Raw genomic sequence first — 16,637 nt, 5'->3', positions numbered from 1 at the left:
ATCCTGTTCTTGTTCGTCTATTTACACTTTTTATAGAAATTTATCTGGTCTCCATTTACATGGACACATCTAGTTTTTCAGAAAAAAGTTATTGCACAAAATATTGCACCTATTGCACTAGTCTATTACGTGGAGAAACATCACTAAACACATTCCTGTTACACAGAGTTCATACCAAACAACTGAAAACACAGTATGTGCAACCTTTTTCCTTTTTTTTTTTTTTCTTTATTTTTTTAAATTTTCATGTTATGGAGTCCTTTTCTTCATAGGGAATATGTAGGTGGAGACATCTATTCATTTAATCAGTTTCAATCAATCAGTTGAAGCTACTAGTAAAACCATGCCATGAATGTTAACCTCAGAGAATTAAATTATCATTCTTCTATTTTATAAAGATGGAGTGAAGGGCTACTTATTTATTTTCTAAAAAAAGAAGTAGGTTGTATTTTCTTATGCTGTAAGTTGCAGGTGCAGTAAAGTCAATAATATAATGACATTGTAATATTTACATCAATAGATAATTTATTCTTATCATCTATAATTTTGATTATGTTTGTCTTTAACTACTCTTTCCCCATAAACACAGCAGAGAATAATTCAAATCAGAGTCTTCTCAAACTTGTCCTGCTCCTGTGTCTCAAACTTTAGAAATGATAATGCAAACCAACTTGTTTGCAGAACAAATTACTGGGGAAAACTGATAATTGCATATAATATTACCTTAACCAGATGAAAAGAAAGACAGAACAAAATATGTTCTGCCATTAACAAGTTAGGGTTTATTCTGTATATTGCCTAGCCTGAAACTTCACTATTATTTAAGTGGGAATCCTGATTCAGTCTCAGACAACTACCACGTAACCAAAGTAGAAGGAGAATTTTTAGCTTCATCTTGTTCTTGCTCTAAGTTGGTCCGTGATTATGACTACCAATGTGTGTGTGTACATATATATTTGTCCTACCTGTATGGCAGCCAATCATTATTAGCCAGCTGGACTGAGTTGAACATAATAAACTAATTAACTAATTAACTCAAGGTACAGACCCTGCCTACAAGAGGCAGGCCATTTCCTCCTGGCTGTGGCAGATGCAACAGCGTCCCTGGTGCCGTAGCCCAGGCTGGTGAGCAACATACCTGTAACATTTTTATAAATCTGTAAACACCAGAATTTGAGGGGCATGACAGGCATACCATGGAAAGCTACACAGTATGTTACAAGTATCTGTTATCATCACCCTTCAGATTGTACATGACCTTGAGATATGTAAGCTGTAATCATCATGGTTCCGAAACATCTTATTGAGCAAACACACATGACCTGGCCTAATGCCATGAGCATAATAAGTAACGATCATAATTTAAAAAATCCCTCTGATTTTGCAAACATGTAGCTGACAAAAATGGCAGGTGTGTGATTAGTGTAACTTTTTCAGCTCTATTCTAGGCAATAAGCCCAGGGTCAGGTGTTTCTTCAAGTGTGTAAATAAATAGTTAACAGTCTAATTAGCCCAATGGAAGATAGATCAATTGTGTTCCTCCAAAGAGATGGAAAGCACAGATTGGAAAGGCATATAGTGGTAGCAGGGCCAGAAGCTGATAAATGATAAGGAAAATTTGAATGCTACTTTGTATTGCAGCAAAATTTTTTCTGGTATAATTCTGATTGTGGAAATGTTGGAGTTTTATGTGTATGATGTTAACATAGGAACGGGAAGAAATGCCTGATCGGCATTTTTTTATACTCAAAAGTCCTCTATTTCATTGTAAATGTAAGGGTATGAACAGAAACAAGACCTGTTTATCCACACCTTCCTGGCAATTTAACTTGGAGGGCTCTTTATGTGCAGGAGCACTGTGTACAGTCCTCTTACCGCATTCAGCTCATGAGGATTGATTTGTAATTGCAAGTTATTGAAAAGTTAGTCATGTAAAAATAAGTACAGAGTAGGAAAACCAAGGATTTCCAGCTCAGCGTACATACACCAGAAGCACCTACCAGATAGGAGTTATCTCCTTTAGTAACCCTCTGGGATCTGACCCCAAAACCTAGAGATAAAGGATTTTCTTTTGACCAGTTCACGTCCTCTGTGCCATCTTGTCCTTTTTTTGAGCAGGAAGTTAGCACATGTCAGCAAAGAGTGAAACTTGGCTTTGCTCTTCATCTTCAAACAAAGTTTTTTAAGTGAGCTGTTAACAGCATTAAGTATCAATCCTGTGTGAGTCCAGCAGGTCTTACGTCAGCCTTCAATCTGGAAGTGTGCAGATTTCCCTAGCATAAGGTAGTAAACCTTAAAAATGTGCAGTTGGTTCAAGCTCATGTCTTTACTTGATTAATCTACTGTCATGGTGTAACAGTTATCAATGGAAAATGATTAGTCCGGGAAGTTTGATTGTTGCTTAATTCTGATTGTGCATTTTCATGCTGTACAACAGCGCAGACATCTTCTCTCTGTAGCTCTCATTTCCTCAGACACTTAAAATTAAGGAAATCCAAAAGAATAATAACACTGTAAATTTAAATATGTTCTATGGCTTGTGATTAGTTTTGAATAGGAAAAATAGTAACACTTTTTCCTTACATGACAATGTTCTACCCAGTAGCTGCAGCTACTGTGGCAGCCTTAGAGAATCATCTGAACACTGCAGGAAGTGCAGAATGCCCTTGCCTGAATTAGGCAATCGTGCCATTAACCGAGCAGCACAGGACCTTTGCTAAAGAGGGATGTGTGATTGCTACTCCCATTGACGCTGGTACTTGAAGGTCTAGTTTTCTGTGTTTCAGCAGACATCCTAGCTGTGAGCCAAGACCATCTGTCTTAACTGTGTCTTGCAAGAGCCAGAAAAAACTTTTTTTTTTTTGGCAGACTAACTCTTACTGTTTAGAAAGTTTCATCTTTTTTTGCTATAATTACTGTAATAGAATATTTTCCATTCCACTCTAGTCAGTCTCCAGCTCATTCAAAACATGCTCTTTACATGTTATTTAACCCAGTTACAAATATGTAGAGCTTTAGATGGGATTGATATAATTTTCTTCATTCTCTGGATTCTTTTGTCCTGTTCTTTCGTTTGGACTGTTCCCAGCGAGTTACTAAGTGTAGATCTGACTGTTCCTATTCCATTAGTTGAGGTTTGCTTTGAGTCCTTTTCAGCTTGTAATATTTATGGGCGTGATCAATTACAGATATGCAAGATGATCGAGCCCTGGGCTAATCTCATCTAGCTCAAGAGATCTGATTCCACATGTTTCCTACGTCTTTCAGAAAGTTTTCACACATTACTGTTATACGCACTGTCTGAATCTCTCATCTGTAAACAGAGCTAGTACTTCCTTACTAGTATTTACATGGAACACTGTTAAGTAAAAACTGCACTGATTATTGTAATATATTCAAATACCATGATAGGAAGATCCATAAAAGAATCAAAATAAAACCTTCAGTTCATTTTATTTGATGGAATCTGGAGAATGGAAGAATAAGGTCCTCATTTTTATTTAAAGACCATGTATGAATATTGCAATGCTTTGTGTGAGTCTGCTGCCGTTCTTCATGCAGTTTAGCTTGACTGAACCTGCAAAGAGAAGAAGCATCACTGTTGATGAAAACAGTCTCTTTTTTCCATGCAACACTAGGGCACAAATACCTCCCACTAATTTTCCATTAGCTTTACTGGGAGTTGTTGGCCTGCAAATAGTGCAGCCTTGAGTCTTTATGGAGTTTGTGTATAGAAATTGGAAACCAGATACAGAAATCAAGTCTGCATTAGCACTGATTAAAATCATAAATACCAAGTGTTTCCTTATCAACCTACAATTATTTTTCAGCTCAAATCCAAATATCCTCTAATAAATAAATAGGTCTGGACAATGCTATGGATTAAACAACCTCTGTGCAATATACTTCTAAATGCTAATCCTAATACGTCACTGAACGTCCTTTAGATATGCCTTGTTTGTGAAGTCTTCAAATCAAATTAAATCAAGGTTGAGTATGACAGTTTTGTGAGATTACACTCTTTTCCAAGGGGCCATGGAACTCTCTTCAAAAGGAAACTGAACCGTTTATTGATGGGCTATTTTGCAAAAGTGTGAATGAGGGTGGGCCAGGAAAACAGTGGCAGCTGACAACAGGAAAACATGGCAAAAAGGAAACCAATTATGCCACAGAGGACATAAACTGCCCTACAGATTGCATAGTGTCCCACCTGGTTTCCTTTCTCAGACACTAAATGGTTCTTTTTGAAGCCTTTTCCCCCTGTAGATTCTCCTGTATCACACATCATTTTCTTCCTCACTTGCTAACAGGGTTCTTCAGGTAGTAGCCTCAGCACTGTATACCAAATCCCCTCTTCTCCTCCATGCTACACTTATTGAGTAGCCTTTTGTTTTCTTCTGCCAGAATAAGGTTGTGTTTGGTGGTTTTTTGTCTCTGTTCTAACATGATAAGGGTCCTGTGACCCTTGCCTACATTCAGACCCAGTGCTTAATCCACATGGAAATACCTTACACTCCTAGACCTCATCACTGTCCTATGGAACAAGTAGCACCATCTCCCAGTAATTACCCTGCACATGTTCCTGATAGGTCCAGAGAAGGGAATCTAGTGGAATCAAAAGGACCTCTTAACCAAGGAGAATTGGGGTTTGATCAGATTCTTTGAATGATAAAGGTGATGGGTACACCAGCAGCAAGATCCATTGTGTGACTGGTCCACCTGTTTCAAAAATGGCCTTGAAGTACCTATTTCACAAGTCCTTAACTTCGCTGTCATTGCATAAGTTCTTCCTCTGCAAGTGCCAACTGTACTTGACCAACTAGGAGAAGACGTGTTATCTACAGAGTCAATGAAGAGCTTGACCACTAACATAGGTAATAGGAACCTTGAGCATATGCTTCATTGTTCATAGCCCTAAGCAGTCATTGCATCCATAACCAAGCAGTAATAGAGAATTCTGATGGTGGTTAGTCATGAGTCTTTTACTGTTCAGCAAGACTGGGAATTGAGCAGTTCTTGGGAGATACCTTCAAAATCAGGTCATTGAGCTATTACAGAAATAGAGAATGAGTGCTTAATATTAATTTAAATGATGCAGTTATTTGTGACTCATGTTCAGGTCAGAAATGTGTTTGTGCTGTGCAAACAGTTGATAAAATAACTGATTCTTCAGTGAGTTCTACTGCTGTTATTTTATACCTATTCTGTCTGTATATGCATGCATACATTTGTTATCCAAAAGTCTGTGAAGCACATACTACCCTCATTTGTCAACATGTCAGGGGAAAAAAGAGTAGAAGGGATCTTCAGATCTAATGAGTTGCTCTCATGTCTTCTCCATGGTGGACTGGGAGGACTAAAGCAATTGAAACCTCTTCTTGCTAACACTGAGCATGTATTGATGTCTTTTAGGTTCGATTACGTCCAACCCCTCCAACATAGCTCCACTCATAAACTGTTCACTCTAGTTTTCAAAGCTCTTTAGGTTCCTTACTTCTCTATTCTTTGTAGAACTTTGCTCCAAAATCTCGTTGCTCAGATACTTCAATAATTTTAGGTGAGATTTTCAGATTTTGAGAGTCAAGGTCAGATTAGATTCACATGTTCTCCTGCAGACAGTTCTTTACCCTCCGCTTGTTTACAGGGGCTGAAGAAACTATCAGAAGTAAAACATCACTATGGGGTCTGGACTGAGAATTGCAGCACCAGTACTGGGTTTTCCCAAATTCTTCATCTCCTCACTGGTGCAGATGTTTGTGTACATTTTGTATTGTGAATTGCAGAAGTCTCAATGACACTTGAGCTGCCTATTTGCACGGAGGGAAATTTTTCCCACTAGATAGTATGGGGAACTTTTCTCAGGCAAATTAATATCAAATAAAATAAAATGTAAATTAAGATCTTACAAAACAAATGGAAGTATTTTCCCAATAAATAATGAGGCAGAAACTTGAATTAATCATAATCGAACTACTCTCAAGCAGGGAGGTTACTTCAAATACTGACATCAGTGACTCCAATTTGTGACTTAGGAGATCATTCTTGAGAGATTAAACTATTTCTTCTTGTTTATTCCTATACACTACAAGGCCAAAGCAGGAGTGAAGGGGGTTACAGACACTGAATATAAAGCTGTCATTCATATTTCATATTAAAATCTCTTCTAGGTAGAAGACAATTGTGATTTAGTTTTCTGAAAAAGGAAAGTAATTTTTATTAAACACATACTTGTTTGAGGGAGAAAAGCATAATTATGAGATACCTTATCACAGCAAAACCAATTCATATATGTTTGATCACTCCTTTGAATTAGCCATGTAGCCTTCTTTCTAAACTAATAGTACAATAGTACTAGTAATAGTGAGAGAGAAAAATAAAGAGAAAGGAAAAGGAAAAAGGAAAAAGGAAAAGGGAGAAAGGAGAAATAATGAAAGAAAGATAGTTAATTGAATAGATAAATAGGAAGAATGAAAAAATAAAGGTAGGAGAGGGAATCTGTGATTTTATGTTACTTGTTAAAGAGATCTCTATAGTTCAGCTGAGTTGGTACAAGAGCAGGACTTGTTTACGACAAAATCCTGTTAAAAGCATTGTATGTTCAAATCATCAGTGAAAGATTATTTCAATTACAGTATATTGCATGGCTAATAACAAATTATCATCTACTTGTTACACCTAATGATAAAAGTATGGCAAGAGAGAAATGGTGGAAAGAGAAAGGCATGCTTTTATGATTGTGCCTCGGATTAATAAGAAAACATATTAGGTTTATATTCAGGAGAAATAACAATGTTCAAAAGATAATGTCCAAACGAAATAATTTGAAAGAGAACCCATATTTTAAAGTTATTACATAATAAGTTAATTTTAATTTTTAAAAGTAAGTATGACTTCTAAAATAACCAAGATGTATGAGTTAAAAGTCATGTGGGGAGAGCTTGTCTGAAATAATCTCAGTTTAGAGTACAATGAAAGAACATTAATTTCAATTTGGAAGAACTGGAGTTAGCTCTTTGTTATAACCAAAAGACAGCAAAGTGTTATTCAGAATTTTCTTTTCCTCAAGTTCTTCAGTCTTGTTTTGTTTTATCTGAAAAATGCATACGAGAATGAAATGTATGTGCAAAGCATATTCTTTGATGTGCAGCAGAAATGTCCAACTGCCTAATTTAAAGTTTCTCATGTTTTGCTACTTGCTTTAATGAATATAATCCATCTTGATTGCTTGATTGACCTAGAGAATGCTATATTGGATAGTCTTGGTATTATAAAATACACAACATTAGTTAACTGTTTATAATAAAGAGAAAGGGAGATGGGAAGACTGCCTGCCTGCCTGCCCTATCTCGGGTTTTTTTGGTGCAACGGAGTTTATATTCCCCCTATGTTTTTCCACTTTCCTTATATGAAATGAACAGCTGTAATTGAAAAGCAAGAAGCTCCATGGTTTACAGAAATAGGTGTTGTTAAGAGCCTTAGCCATCTAATTTTCTTCCTATTGCAGGGCAGGCTTCCTATTGTCTGTCCTTTAGAGCTAATTTCTTTTCTGATCAAAAGGCCCACATCATTGAAAAGGTAGTAATGACTATTCATTTGGTTGAAACCTCCATTCTGCAGCCTGCAAAGCTTTATTTAGAAACTGCTATTTCTTTTTAAAAGGAAAACCTCATTTGTGTCCTCTATAATGTCAATTAAAGTAGAATATATTTTAATTATTTATCCTGGAGAGAAACCTTTCAGGATCTCGATTTGCTGTGCCAGTGATACAGGCTGTAGTTTGAAACAATATGTGTCTTCAAAATTGTGTGTCAGAGAGTAGGAATAAGGTGTGTTTTGATTTTAATTTGCCACTAATGAACAGTTTATTTGCAGCTAATTAGCAAGTTAGAGTTTTACAATTAATGTGTGATTTCTAATCTAACTCGTAAAAAGGAGCCTAGCCATCATTACCAGCAACTAAGGTGGTTTACTGGATCTGTATGGAAAACATTGTAGGAGGGATTCACGAAGCTTTAAACGGGCAAAACAGAGATGATTGGGTTTGGTTTTTTCTGGAGAAGGAGCCCAGCGATGTCTCAGTTGTCCCCGGCGCCAGGGAACGGGTCGTTAACGCACCGCAACAAGTAACCGGGCGGAACGGGCGGATTCCCGGGCTGGGGAAGCCCCTCGCCCTGCGGGACCCGCTGCGAGCGGCTTGAGGCGAGCGGCCCGGGGCGCGGGGGGAAGGACTTTTCCTTCCACGTGGAAGGGCCGGCGGGTCTTTCCCGTCGAAACACGCCGTGGGCAGAGCAGCTCCCGCCCGCGCCCCCTCCCCATGCGTGTCCCAGCGCCGCGCTCCAGCCGCGGGGGCTCGCTCCGGCCCAAGGCCGCCTCGCACGGGGCTGTGCCCCCGGGCCACGGCGGCAGAAGGGGACAGCGGGGCCGCCGAGCGCGCAGGGCTGCTCTTCCCGGGAGCGCTCGCCCCGCGGAGGGGCCGGGGCAGCCCCTGCAGCCGCGGGCACCGGGGGCTCAAGGGAGACCGAGAAGTGACGGTGATAGGAAATGCCCGGCGCGGTCATCCTCCGCTGCGCAGGGGCGGGCAGAGTAAACCGTGCGGGATCTGAGATGTTGGAACGATAGAATCATAGAATCATTTAAGCTGGAAGAGACCCTTAAGCTCATCGAGTCTGATCGTAAACCTGACGCTGCCAAGTCCATCACTAAACCATGTCCCTACGCTCCACGTCTACGCATCTTGTAAATATTCCCAGGGATGGTGACTCCACCGCTTCCTTGGGCACCCTGTTCCAGTGCTCGGTATCTCTTTTGGGGATGCGGCACAGTTGGTGTTCTAGCAGCGGAGGGAAGTTGCAGAAAGTTCCGATTACTGTCCCGTCTCTCGGGAAAGAGACTCCTGCCAGGCTCGGCACAGACTGCCCTGCAGCAGCCGGTGCAGGGGGCAGCGGTGGTCTCTGTAGCGTCACTTTTAGTGCTCTTTTTTTCCTCAGTGTTTTCACACGAAAAACACATGAGCTAAGCCTATCGTTTCCTCGGGGCTCCGCAGTGAGCCCTGGTGAGTTGTTCTGTGCTGGTGGTCTCTTCTACAACTCTGCTAATTGGTAACTTGGGGATGGAGAGACTCCTTATTAGCAATGGCCCCCACCTCCACCCCCCTTCGCCGCATCCCTGCGCTCCCGCTGAACCCAACCCCATGAGGCGATTGCCGGGAGGAGCTGTTTGTCAAAGGCTAATAAACAAATTCCTCGCGAACACCTGAATGAACGAGGGCCGGGAACAACCCAATTAAGAAACGGAGCTACTAGTTGTTTTTTGTGGCGGTGGAAACAACCCGGGCTCGAAAAGGGTCTATTCAGCGGGCGCTCCGAGAGGTCTGTTTGCAGCCCACTATTGTTGTCAGAGCCAAATAAAAGTTCAGCTGGGGGGGAAAAGTGATTAAAAACAACATTCGCTGCTGCCTCCTGAGTGCACTGGGAGGCTCAGTTCAAAGGAATCGATCTGTACCCAAATGACACTGCCCGGGTTTCACCCACGCACTGAAGATTTTTGGTTTTAAATGTTGCTATTTGTAATGATGTCATCATTGCCATTTTTAATGATGTATGCCTTGCTTTCCCATATACATGAGTAACTGGAACAAGTGTAGTCTCTAGTACAGCATCGATATCCGTACGGCGAGGTACTGGGGAAGTCACAGAAAGGAGCAGGAGCTCGTTTGTCGGAACTAATGATTTGTTCTCCCTCTCGCTAGACTGGAGGGTCGGTCCAGCCATGTCAGCCTCGCAGGCAATCCCGAGGTGTATTTTCAACATGACACTGTTAGATGTGGAATAAAAAAATCTCCTAACGACCTTGAACTGCAGAACCAACCTGAAATTATCTGTTTAGCAGCCACGTTACCACGCTGGAAACTTCTGCTGGAGGACGTGGATTCAAGCCTAAAACAGGGATCGAGCAGAAAAGCACGTGAACTTTTATCTTAAGCATCGCCAAAAGCCTGGGCATTTTGGGAGGATCATCCTAGCGAGGGTCAGCAGGGTCCAAACGAGAAGGGTGCTCAGCTCCCGTGTCTGGGCAAGTTTCGACAACAAGCCCTCGCCCTTCTCGGTCGGGAGTTAGGCTGGGGACCAGACGAGATGTTTTAATAATGGGATTAAACGGGGCCGGTTTGATGCATAGCGTTATTCTTTAAAAGCGAGCGATCCTCCCTGACACTGCTCCAAGACTCCCTCAAGCTCTGCTGGAGCCGCAATTAACATATATTAAAGGCTGTTGCTTATTAAGTGCTGATTGTGTAAGAAGCAGACGGTCCCTTTCAAATGCGCTTTTTCAACCGTGGGGTTTTTCTCGCGTTCAAGTTGGATCGTGCTGTAAACTCCTGATTTCGCCTCATGCTCCGTTGTCACCAAAAAGAAGAAAAAAAAAAGGTGGGCGTCTCTGCTTTTGGCAGCTATATTTTCAAGACCCTAAGTGTTCCCCGACCCCACCAGACACTCAGGGCTCTCCGGCGCCGGATGGCTTCTCCCCCAGTCCCGGCAGCTGCTGGGAAGAGAATTTAAGAAAGCGGCTCCAGGCATGAGGCTCCCCCTCACTCCCGCCCTGTTTATCGCGCTCGCTGGATCCTCTCTTGCCTTCTGCCCCTTCCCTACTTTACAGCAGTTCCGCAGGCTCCGTCCCCTTTTTCCGGGACACGGGAGAGGCAGGACGGAGGAGCAGGCGGAGGCTGAAAATCGCTTGTGGCTGCCAACGGGATGGTGGGATCGGACCTTTTAAAGCGCTCTGCGGGTAACTTCAGGGAGCAGCAGTTGGTATAGCGGGGCTTGCCTCGCTTCCTCCTCTCCCCCGCCCCGCCTCACCGTCGATCTGCAGTTTTCAGACCAGGGGGGAGAGAAGGAGCTACTTCTCCTCTCCTAGCGGGAGCGGTGGGGTGCCGTGCTGGAGGTAGCTCCGAGCCTCCCGTCCCTGCCCCGTGCTTTGCTTCACATCCTCTCGCCCCGGACCAGCGGGCCCTTCCCAAGCCGCAGCTCCGGTCCCTCCGGGGGGGCTCCCGGCCGCAGGTGCCGCCGTGCAGCCGCGGGGAGGAGCCGCCCCGGCCGCGCCGCTGGCGGAGACCTGCGAGCGGCGGCTGCGCCGGTGCGCAACGCCTGCGGGGCCCCGGGCTCACCCGCCGGGCGGGGAAACACGGAAACAGAGCCTGGGAGAGGAGCTGGCTTCTGGCTGTTCTCTCGGGGGCTGAAATCGCTCGAACAATCTTACTGGGAGTTTCCTGTGAACACCCATCACTAATGCCGAGGCGGGGGGGTTTCGAGCAGCAGGTCCCTGCTCACCCCTTCTTCTGGAAAATTTTTAAGTATTCCTCAGAACATGTGCAGGATTACAGAACATTCCTGTAATGCAGCGGGAGCATTACAGGGACCTGTGAAGTATGGAAATACACGAACCTGTACTTAACTTTTTTATTGAGTCACGTTTAGTCTATATACACCGAGATTAGCGAAGTGTCGAGGGAAATGTCTTGCTTTGAAATAATATGGATCTTAAAGTGTTAAATAGCGTGACCTTTGGGAAAAAAAAAATAATTGGAGTCTCAGGCAGCGCAAAGACAAATCGAAAGACAAAAAGGCTGAAACTCAATGTTATAATATTTATTTAAATATCGAAGGAAACACCGCATACCGTCTCGTTTTTCGTTGCATGCAAGTGTGTTCAGCCCCTCCAACAAACCTTCACATGAAGTCATTTCAAAGAATTGTCAGGATATATATCAGTCTGCTTTCCAGCCCAAGTATTTGGAGGGGTTTGAGATTAATTACAGCTGTCTGAAGTTTTTTCCAATATGTTGCAAAAGTTACAAGCGAACTGTTCCTGAAGTATGTCTTCCAGTGTGATACCGCCTGACACACCACCGCTGTCACCTGTCCTCTCGGGCTGCAAAATTTTTACTTCACCCAAGAACACATCAGCAGCAAGGCAAACAACACTATAGACAAAATGCCGACTACACCATAGTTCGTGGCAAGTGTGATTTATTTCCCCTTCGACGCTGTTCAACAGATGATTTTGTCAAAAAAGAAATCGCACGAAACGAGCGACGCGTTAAAGTGCTAAATCACAGAAGTGTTCAGATCCACCAAAACAGAAATCCCACCAGGACACCGTGCTGTATCCAGAGTACCACCGCTGCCGTTCTAAGCCGGCTCGTTTGGCTCCCCCGATCGCGGGCCGCGCTGAGCGGGGCTGCGCTGTGCCGGGCGGAGCGGCCCGTCCCCCGCCCTGCTGAAGCCTCCTCGGGCCGCCACGGAGCCGCCTCCCGGCGCCCGCAGCGCACCGGGCTGGCGGCACAGGCTTGGGCTGCGCCTCCGGGTCCAGCCTGGAGCCCTGCCCCGGAGGTGTCCTCTCCCCCTGTACCGATTACCGTCGTTATCCTCGCGGTCTTCTCCTTGAGGCAACATCAACGGCTGCCAAGCCGGGGGAGCTGCGTCGGCAGCATCCCTCCTCTCCGGACCCCCCCGTACGGGACACGATGCCCAGACACGTTCCTACCTCAAGTCCCCCGACTCTCTCCTTGCGCCCCACACGCTCCTAGAGCGGTTTGCTCAGAGCTACACCGGCGGAGCTGCCCACCTCCTCCGACACCGGTGCTCAGAGCCCAGGGCGGCTCGGAGCAGACTCCAGGCTCGGTTTGCCTCATTCTGCCCCGGCGCGCCCCGGCCAGGAAAACCATCCGGCTTCCCCAGACGGAGCTGGAGAGGGGCGCGGGGGCAGGACGAGGAAGAGCAGGGACGCAAGGCGAGGCAGGCTGGGCAGCTCTGTACCCGCAGTACGTTCAAGGAGCTGCCAGCCCTGCCCGAGCAGGTGCGGGCGTCCGTGCCTCTAGGGAAGGAAGGGAGGGAGAGGGAGGGGAAGGGGAGGGAACGGACGGAAAGGGAAGCCCGTGATTGACAGCTCCAGTGAGCTCCGCTCCACTCACACACCCTCCGCCGAAGTTTTCTTTCACACGGAGGGAACTTTGCTGTTGCCATGAAACTTGGGGGTTTTGCAAGCGCCGTCCCCTCCTCCCCATTCTCTGTGGGGCAGCCGAGTGGAAAAACTCAAGTGGCAATGCGGTGGGCGTAGGTGGGGACGACCGGGAGCGCTCCACCGGCAGCCCGCCCGGCCCCGCTCGCATCCGCACCGCCGCCTCCCCTGGGCTGTGCCGGCGTGCTGCCGCGGGGCAGACCGTCTCCTACCGGGACGGAGTGCCCGGCGGCCGTTCCCGGTTCCGGCAGGGCAGTGGGGGCTCTCCCCCAGGAAGAAGGTTCAGTAGTGGAGTTGTTTAGTCCGCGTCCCTCTCTTCATCCTCTCCGGGGAGGGTATCTGTGCAGCGCAGGCTCGCTCCGTCTCCAGGCATCTTCTCTGGGCTTGGCATAGGGCTGTGCATCCACCCAGGAGCCCCAAATCTCTTTGTGCCCGACAAACGCACGGCTCCCGCTTGCAGCACAGCACAGCGCTCCGCCCCGCTCCTCCTCCCCGCACTCCCGGAGGGCAGCCCCGGCGTGCCCAGGCGCGGACTCGCTCCTTCCGCCGCGGGGCAGTCAGCAGCTACAGGAGCACCGCCGGCCTCTGCCCGCGCAGTCCCGGCTCTGCCCAGTATCGCCGCTTGGGCCGCCAGCCCGGAGCTGGGGGCAGGTGCAGGGCCCGGGGGCGCGTCGCGGGGATCCGGCCCCGGCAGCCCCGGAACGCCAACTTTTTGGCTCCCCCCAGCCGGTCAGTTGCAGGCGTCGGGGCTGTCGGGAACCGCTCGCTGATTGGCTGCCGCCCGCTCATTTATAGCCCGTCAATCAAATCCCCCGGGGTTGGTGTGCGCATCGCCTGGCGCTGCCCGCGGGAAGCGCTCCGCACGCGCGGCCGCCGCAGCAGCACCTCGGGGAGCGGCGCCTCCGCCCGCCAGGCAGAAAAAACTTCCTCCTTCCGCGGCAGCTGCCCAGGCAGGTTCTTTCCCTTTCTTTTTTATTATTTTTTTTAACTTCCTCTCCCTAATCTGGTACCCGCCTGCCCGCCACCCTGGCGCACCTCTTGTCGGCTCCGGCCATGTACAGCATGCTGGAGACTGAGATCAAAACGTCGCAGCCCACGCCGGGCAGCGCTGGGGGCAACCCCGCTCCGGGGAGTAACGGTAAAGGCGGCGGAGGCGGCGGCGCCAGCAACGGAGCGGGAGCCGGCTCGGACCAGGACCGGGTGAAGCGCCCCATGAACGCCTTTATGGTGTGGTCGCGGGGCCAACGGCGGAAGATGGCCCAGGAGAACCCCAAGATGCACAACTCGGAGATCAGCAAGCGCCTCGGGGCCGACTGGAAGCTGCTGAGCGATGCCGAGAAACGGCCCTTCATCGACGAGGCCAAGCGGCTGCGGGCCGTGCACATGAAGGAGTATCCGGATTACAAATACCGGCCCCGAAGGAAGACCAAGACCCTGCTGAAGAAGGACAAATACTCGCTGCCCGGCAATCTGCTGGCCCCGGGGGGGGGCAACGCAGTGAGCAGCCCCGTCGGAGTGGGGCAGAGAATTGACACGTACGCCCACATGAACGGCTGGACCAACGGGGCTTACTCACTGATGCAAGACCAGCTGGGCTACAGCCAGCACCCGGGCATGAACAGCCCCCAGCTGCAGCAGATGCACCGCTACGACATGACGGGCCTGCAGTACAGCCCTATGATGTCCACGGCCCAGACCTACATGAACGCCGCCTCCACCTACAGCATGTCCCCCGCCGCCTACGGCCAGCAGCCCTCCACGGCCATGAGCCTGGGCTCCATGGGCTCGGTGGTGAAATCCGAACCTAGCTCGCCGCCTCCAGCCATCACTTCCCACTCGCAGAGGGCCTGCCTGGGAGACCTGCGGGATATGATCAGCATGTACCTGCCCCCGGGGGGGGGATGCCACAGACCCTTCCGGCCTGCAAGGCAGCAGGTTACACAGCGTCCACCAGCACTACCAGAGTGCCGGGACTGGCGTGAATGGTACCGTACCACTAACTCACATATAAACTTGGCTGCTCCGGACGGCTCCCCGTCTTAGTCTCTAACCCCACCACCGCTCCCCGACTCCACCGGGACGTACGGCAGTGTTGCTCGGCTTACCAGACTTAATACTAACTTTGGAGAAATTTTAAAAAGGAAATCCGTTAGTTGTGTCCTTTTTTTTTTTGTACAGAAAAAATATTTGAGCAAGCTGTTATTTTAAAGAGCACAACTCCTGCCTTCTAGAAGCCGCTGTGAAGTTTTTAAACCACGGCAACTTCTTTCCTGGTTTCTGCTAGGCTCGGCGCTGTTTTATTCGCTTAAAAGTTTTTAAAACATCTTGCATCTTCCAGTTTGATTTCTAGCGTTGCAATGACATAAAAAAAAAACACGGCGGGCTTTTGTTTTTAAATTCAGTTGTTCATTTTATCGTTGTGGTTTCTTAAGTGTTTTGTTCTTCCCACCTAACCGAGCCTCGCTTGTTTTCTATCCACCATCTGTAGCTTTCACGATTTTTTTACTTTAGGGTTTTGTTCCTTAAAATAGGGGAGGTGGGAGAGAGCTGTGCGGGTCGCAAACGCATTTCTTTTATTTATAGTAAGTTGTGTCTTGGTTTTTCTTAAGCTGTAAACTTATGTAAATTGGTTTGTGACTTTTACTGTGAACCATGTTTTGACATATCAGATGAAGAAACGTTTTGCTTTTGTTTACCGGATTTCTTCCGAAAGAAAAAAAAAAAAGTCATCGAAACACTCCTTCCCTCTCCCTGTCCCTAGCCCTCGTTTGCTTCCTTCTTCCAAACGAAGAGAGATCAATAAATTTTATATCAGGCACGGCGGCAGTCTCGGGTTTGTGCGGGGGCGGGCGCACAGCCGGTCGCTCCGCGGAGCGGGGACGGCGCGGTCCTGCGGGCGGGCTCCTTCCCGGGGCTCCCCCCCGGGGCTCCCCGCCACCCGGCCAAGGAGCCCGGGAGCTGCTCTCCCTTTTCGGCCGGGTTTCTGCGGCTGCCGCGCGCCATAGTGCATTTTGGTTGGGGGGAGAACGGGGTGCGCTCCTTCGAGTTGGTGTTCTTCTGAAGAGAAGCGGGACCCGAGCCGGGAAAGCGTCGCTGCCGCCGGCCACTTGTTGCCTCTGCGCCCGGCTGGTTTCTCGGCCGACGGGGAGAGAAGGGGGTTACAAGTGTGCGCCTCGGTGTTTTTCACTCTGGAGGATTTGCCCAGAAACCCGAGCTCATCTGAAATATTTACAAAAGTAAAACCCGCTGGGGAACTCTTTATTAGACTCTATTAAAAATGAATGGTTACAGGAGTCCCCAGAGGAAATAAATAATTCAATCTTTTCAGTGTGTTTGATGAGTGTATTTTTAGTCTGGGCAACTTTTCTTTCCTTTTTTTTGTCCTTCATTTTCAGGGGTCTCCGTTATTCCTGGCTGTATTTCTGCGAGCGCTGCGGAACAGCCCCGAGCTGCAGCCCCCGCGGAGCCCCGGGGCCGCCGGCCGCGCGGGACACCGCCGATCCCTCCCTCTGCTCGGCGGCCAAAGCGGCTTCCCGGCCAGCCCCCCACGCGTGCCCTGGGCTCCTCCTGGCTTCGAGCGGCGGCCTGGCGGGGTCGCGGCCGCCCCGCGGCCGGGGCGCCCT

General features: G+C 47.8%; 1 protein-coding gene across 1 annotated transcript; it reads left to right on the top strand.

The window, feature by feature from the left end:
* Positions 1–14,067: 14,067 nt before the first annotated feature.
* Positions 14,068–15,025, top strand: LOC104374262 (transcription factor SOX-3). Its single transcript, XM_086619739.1, is given in 2 exon segments — positions 14,068–14,907; positions 14,909–15,025. Coding segments are annotated over 2 exon segments (957 nt in total).
* The last annotated feature ends 1,612 nt before the right edge of the window (positions 15,026–16,637 follow it).

This window comes from Tauraco erythrolophus, chromosome 13 (genome assembly GCF_009769465.1).
Source record: "Tauraco erythrolophus isolate bTauEry1 chromosome 13, bTauEry1.pri, whole genome shotgun sequence".
NCBI lineage: Eukaryota > Metazoa > Chordata > Aves > Musophagiformes > Musophagidae > Tauraco > Tauraco erythrolophus.
The sequence above is the reverse complement of the archived record's forward strand: the minus strand, read 5'-3'. Positions and strand labels throughout refer to the sequence as shown.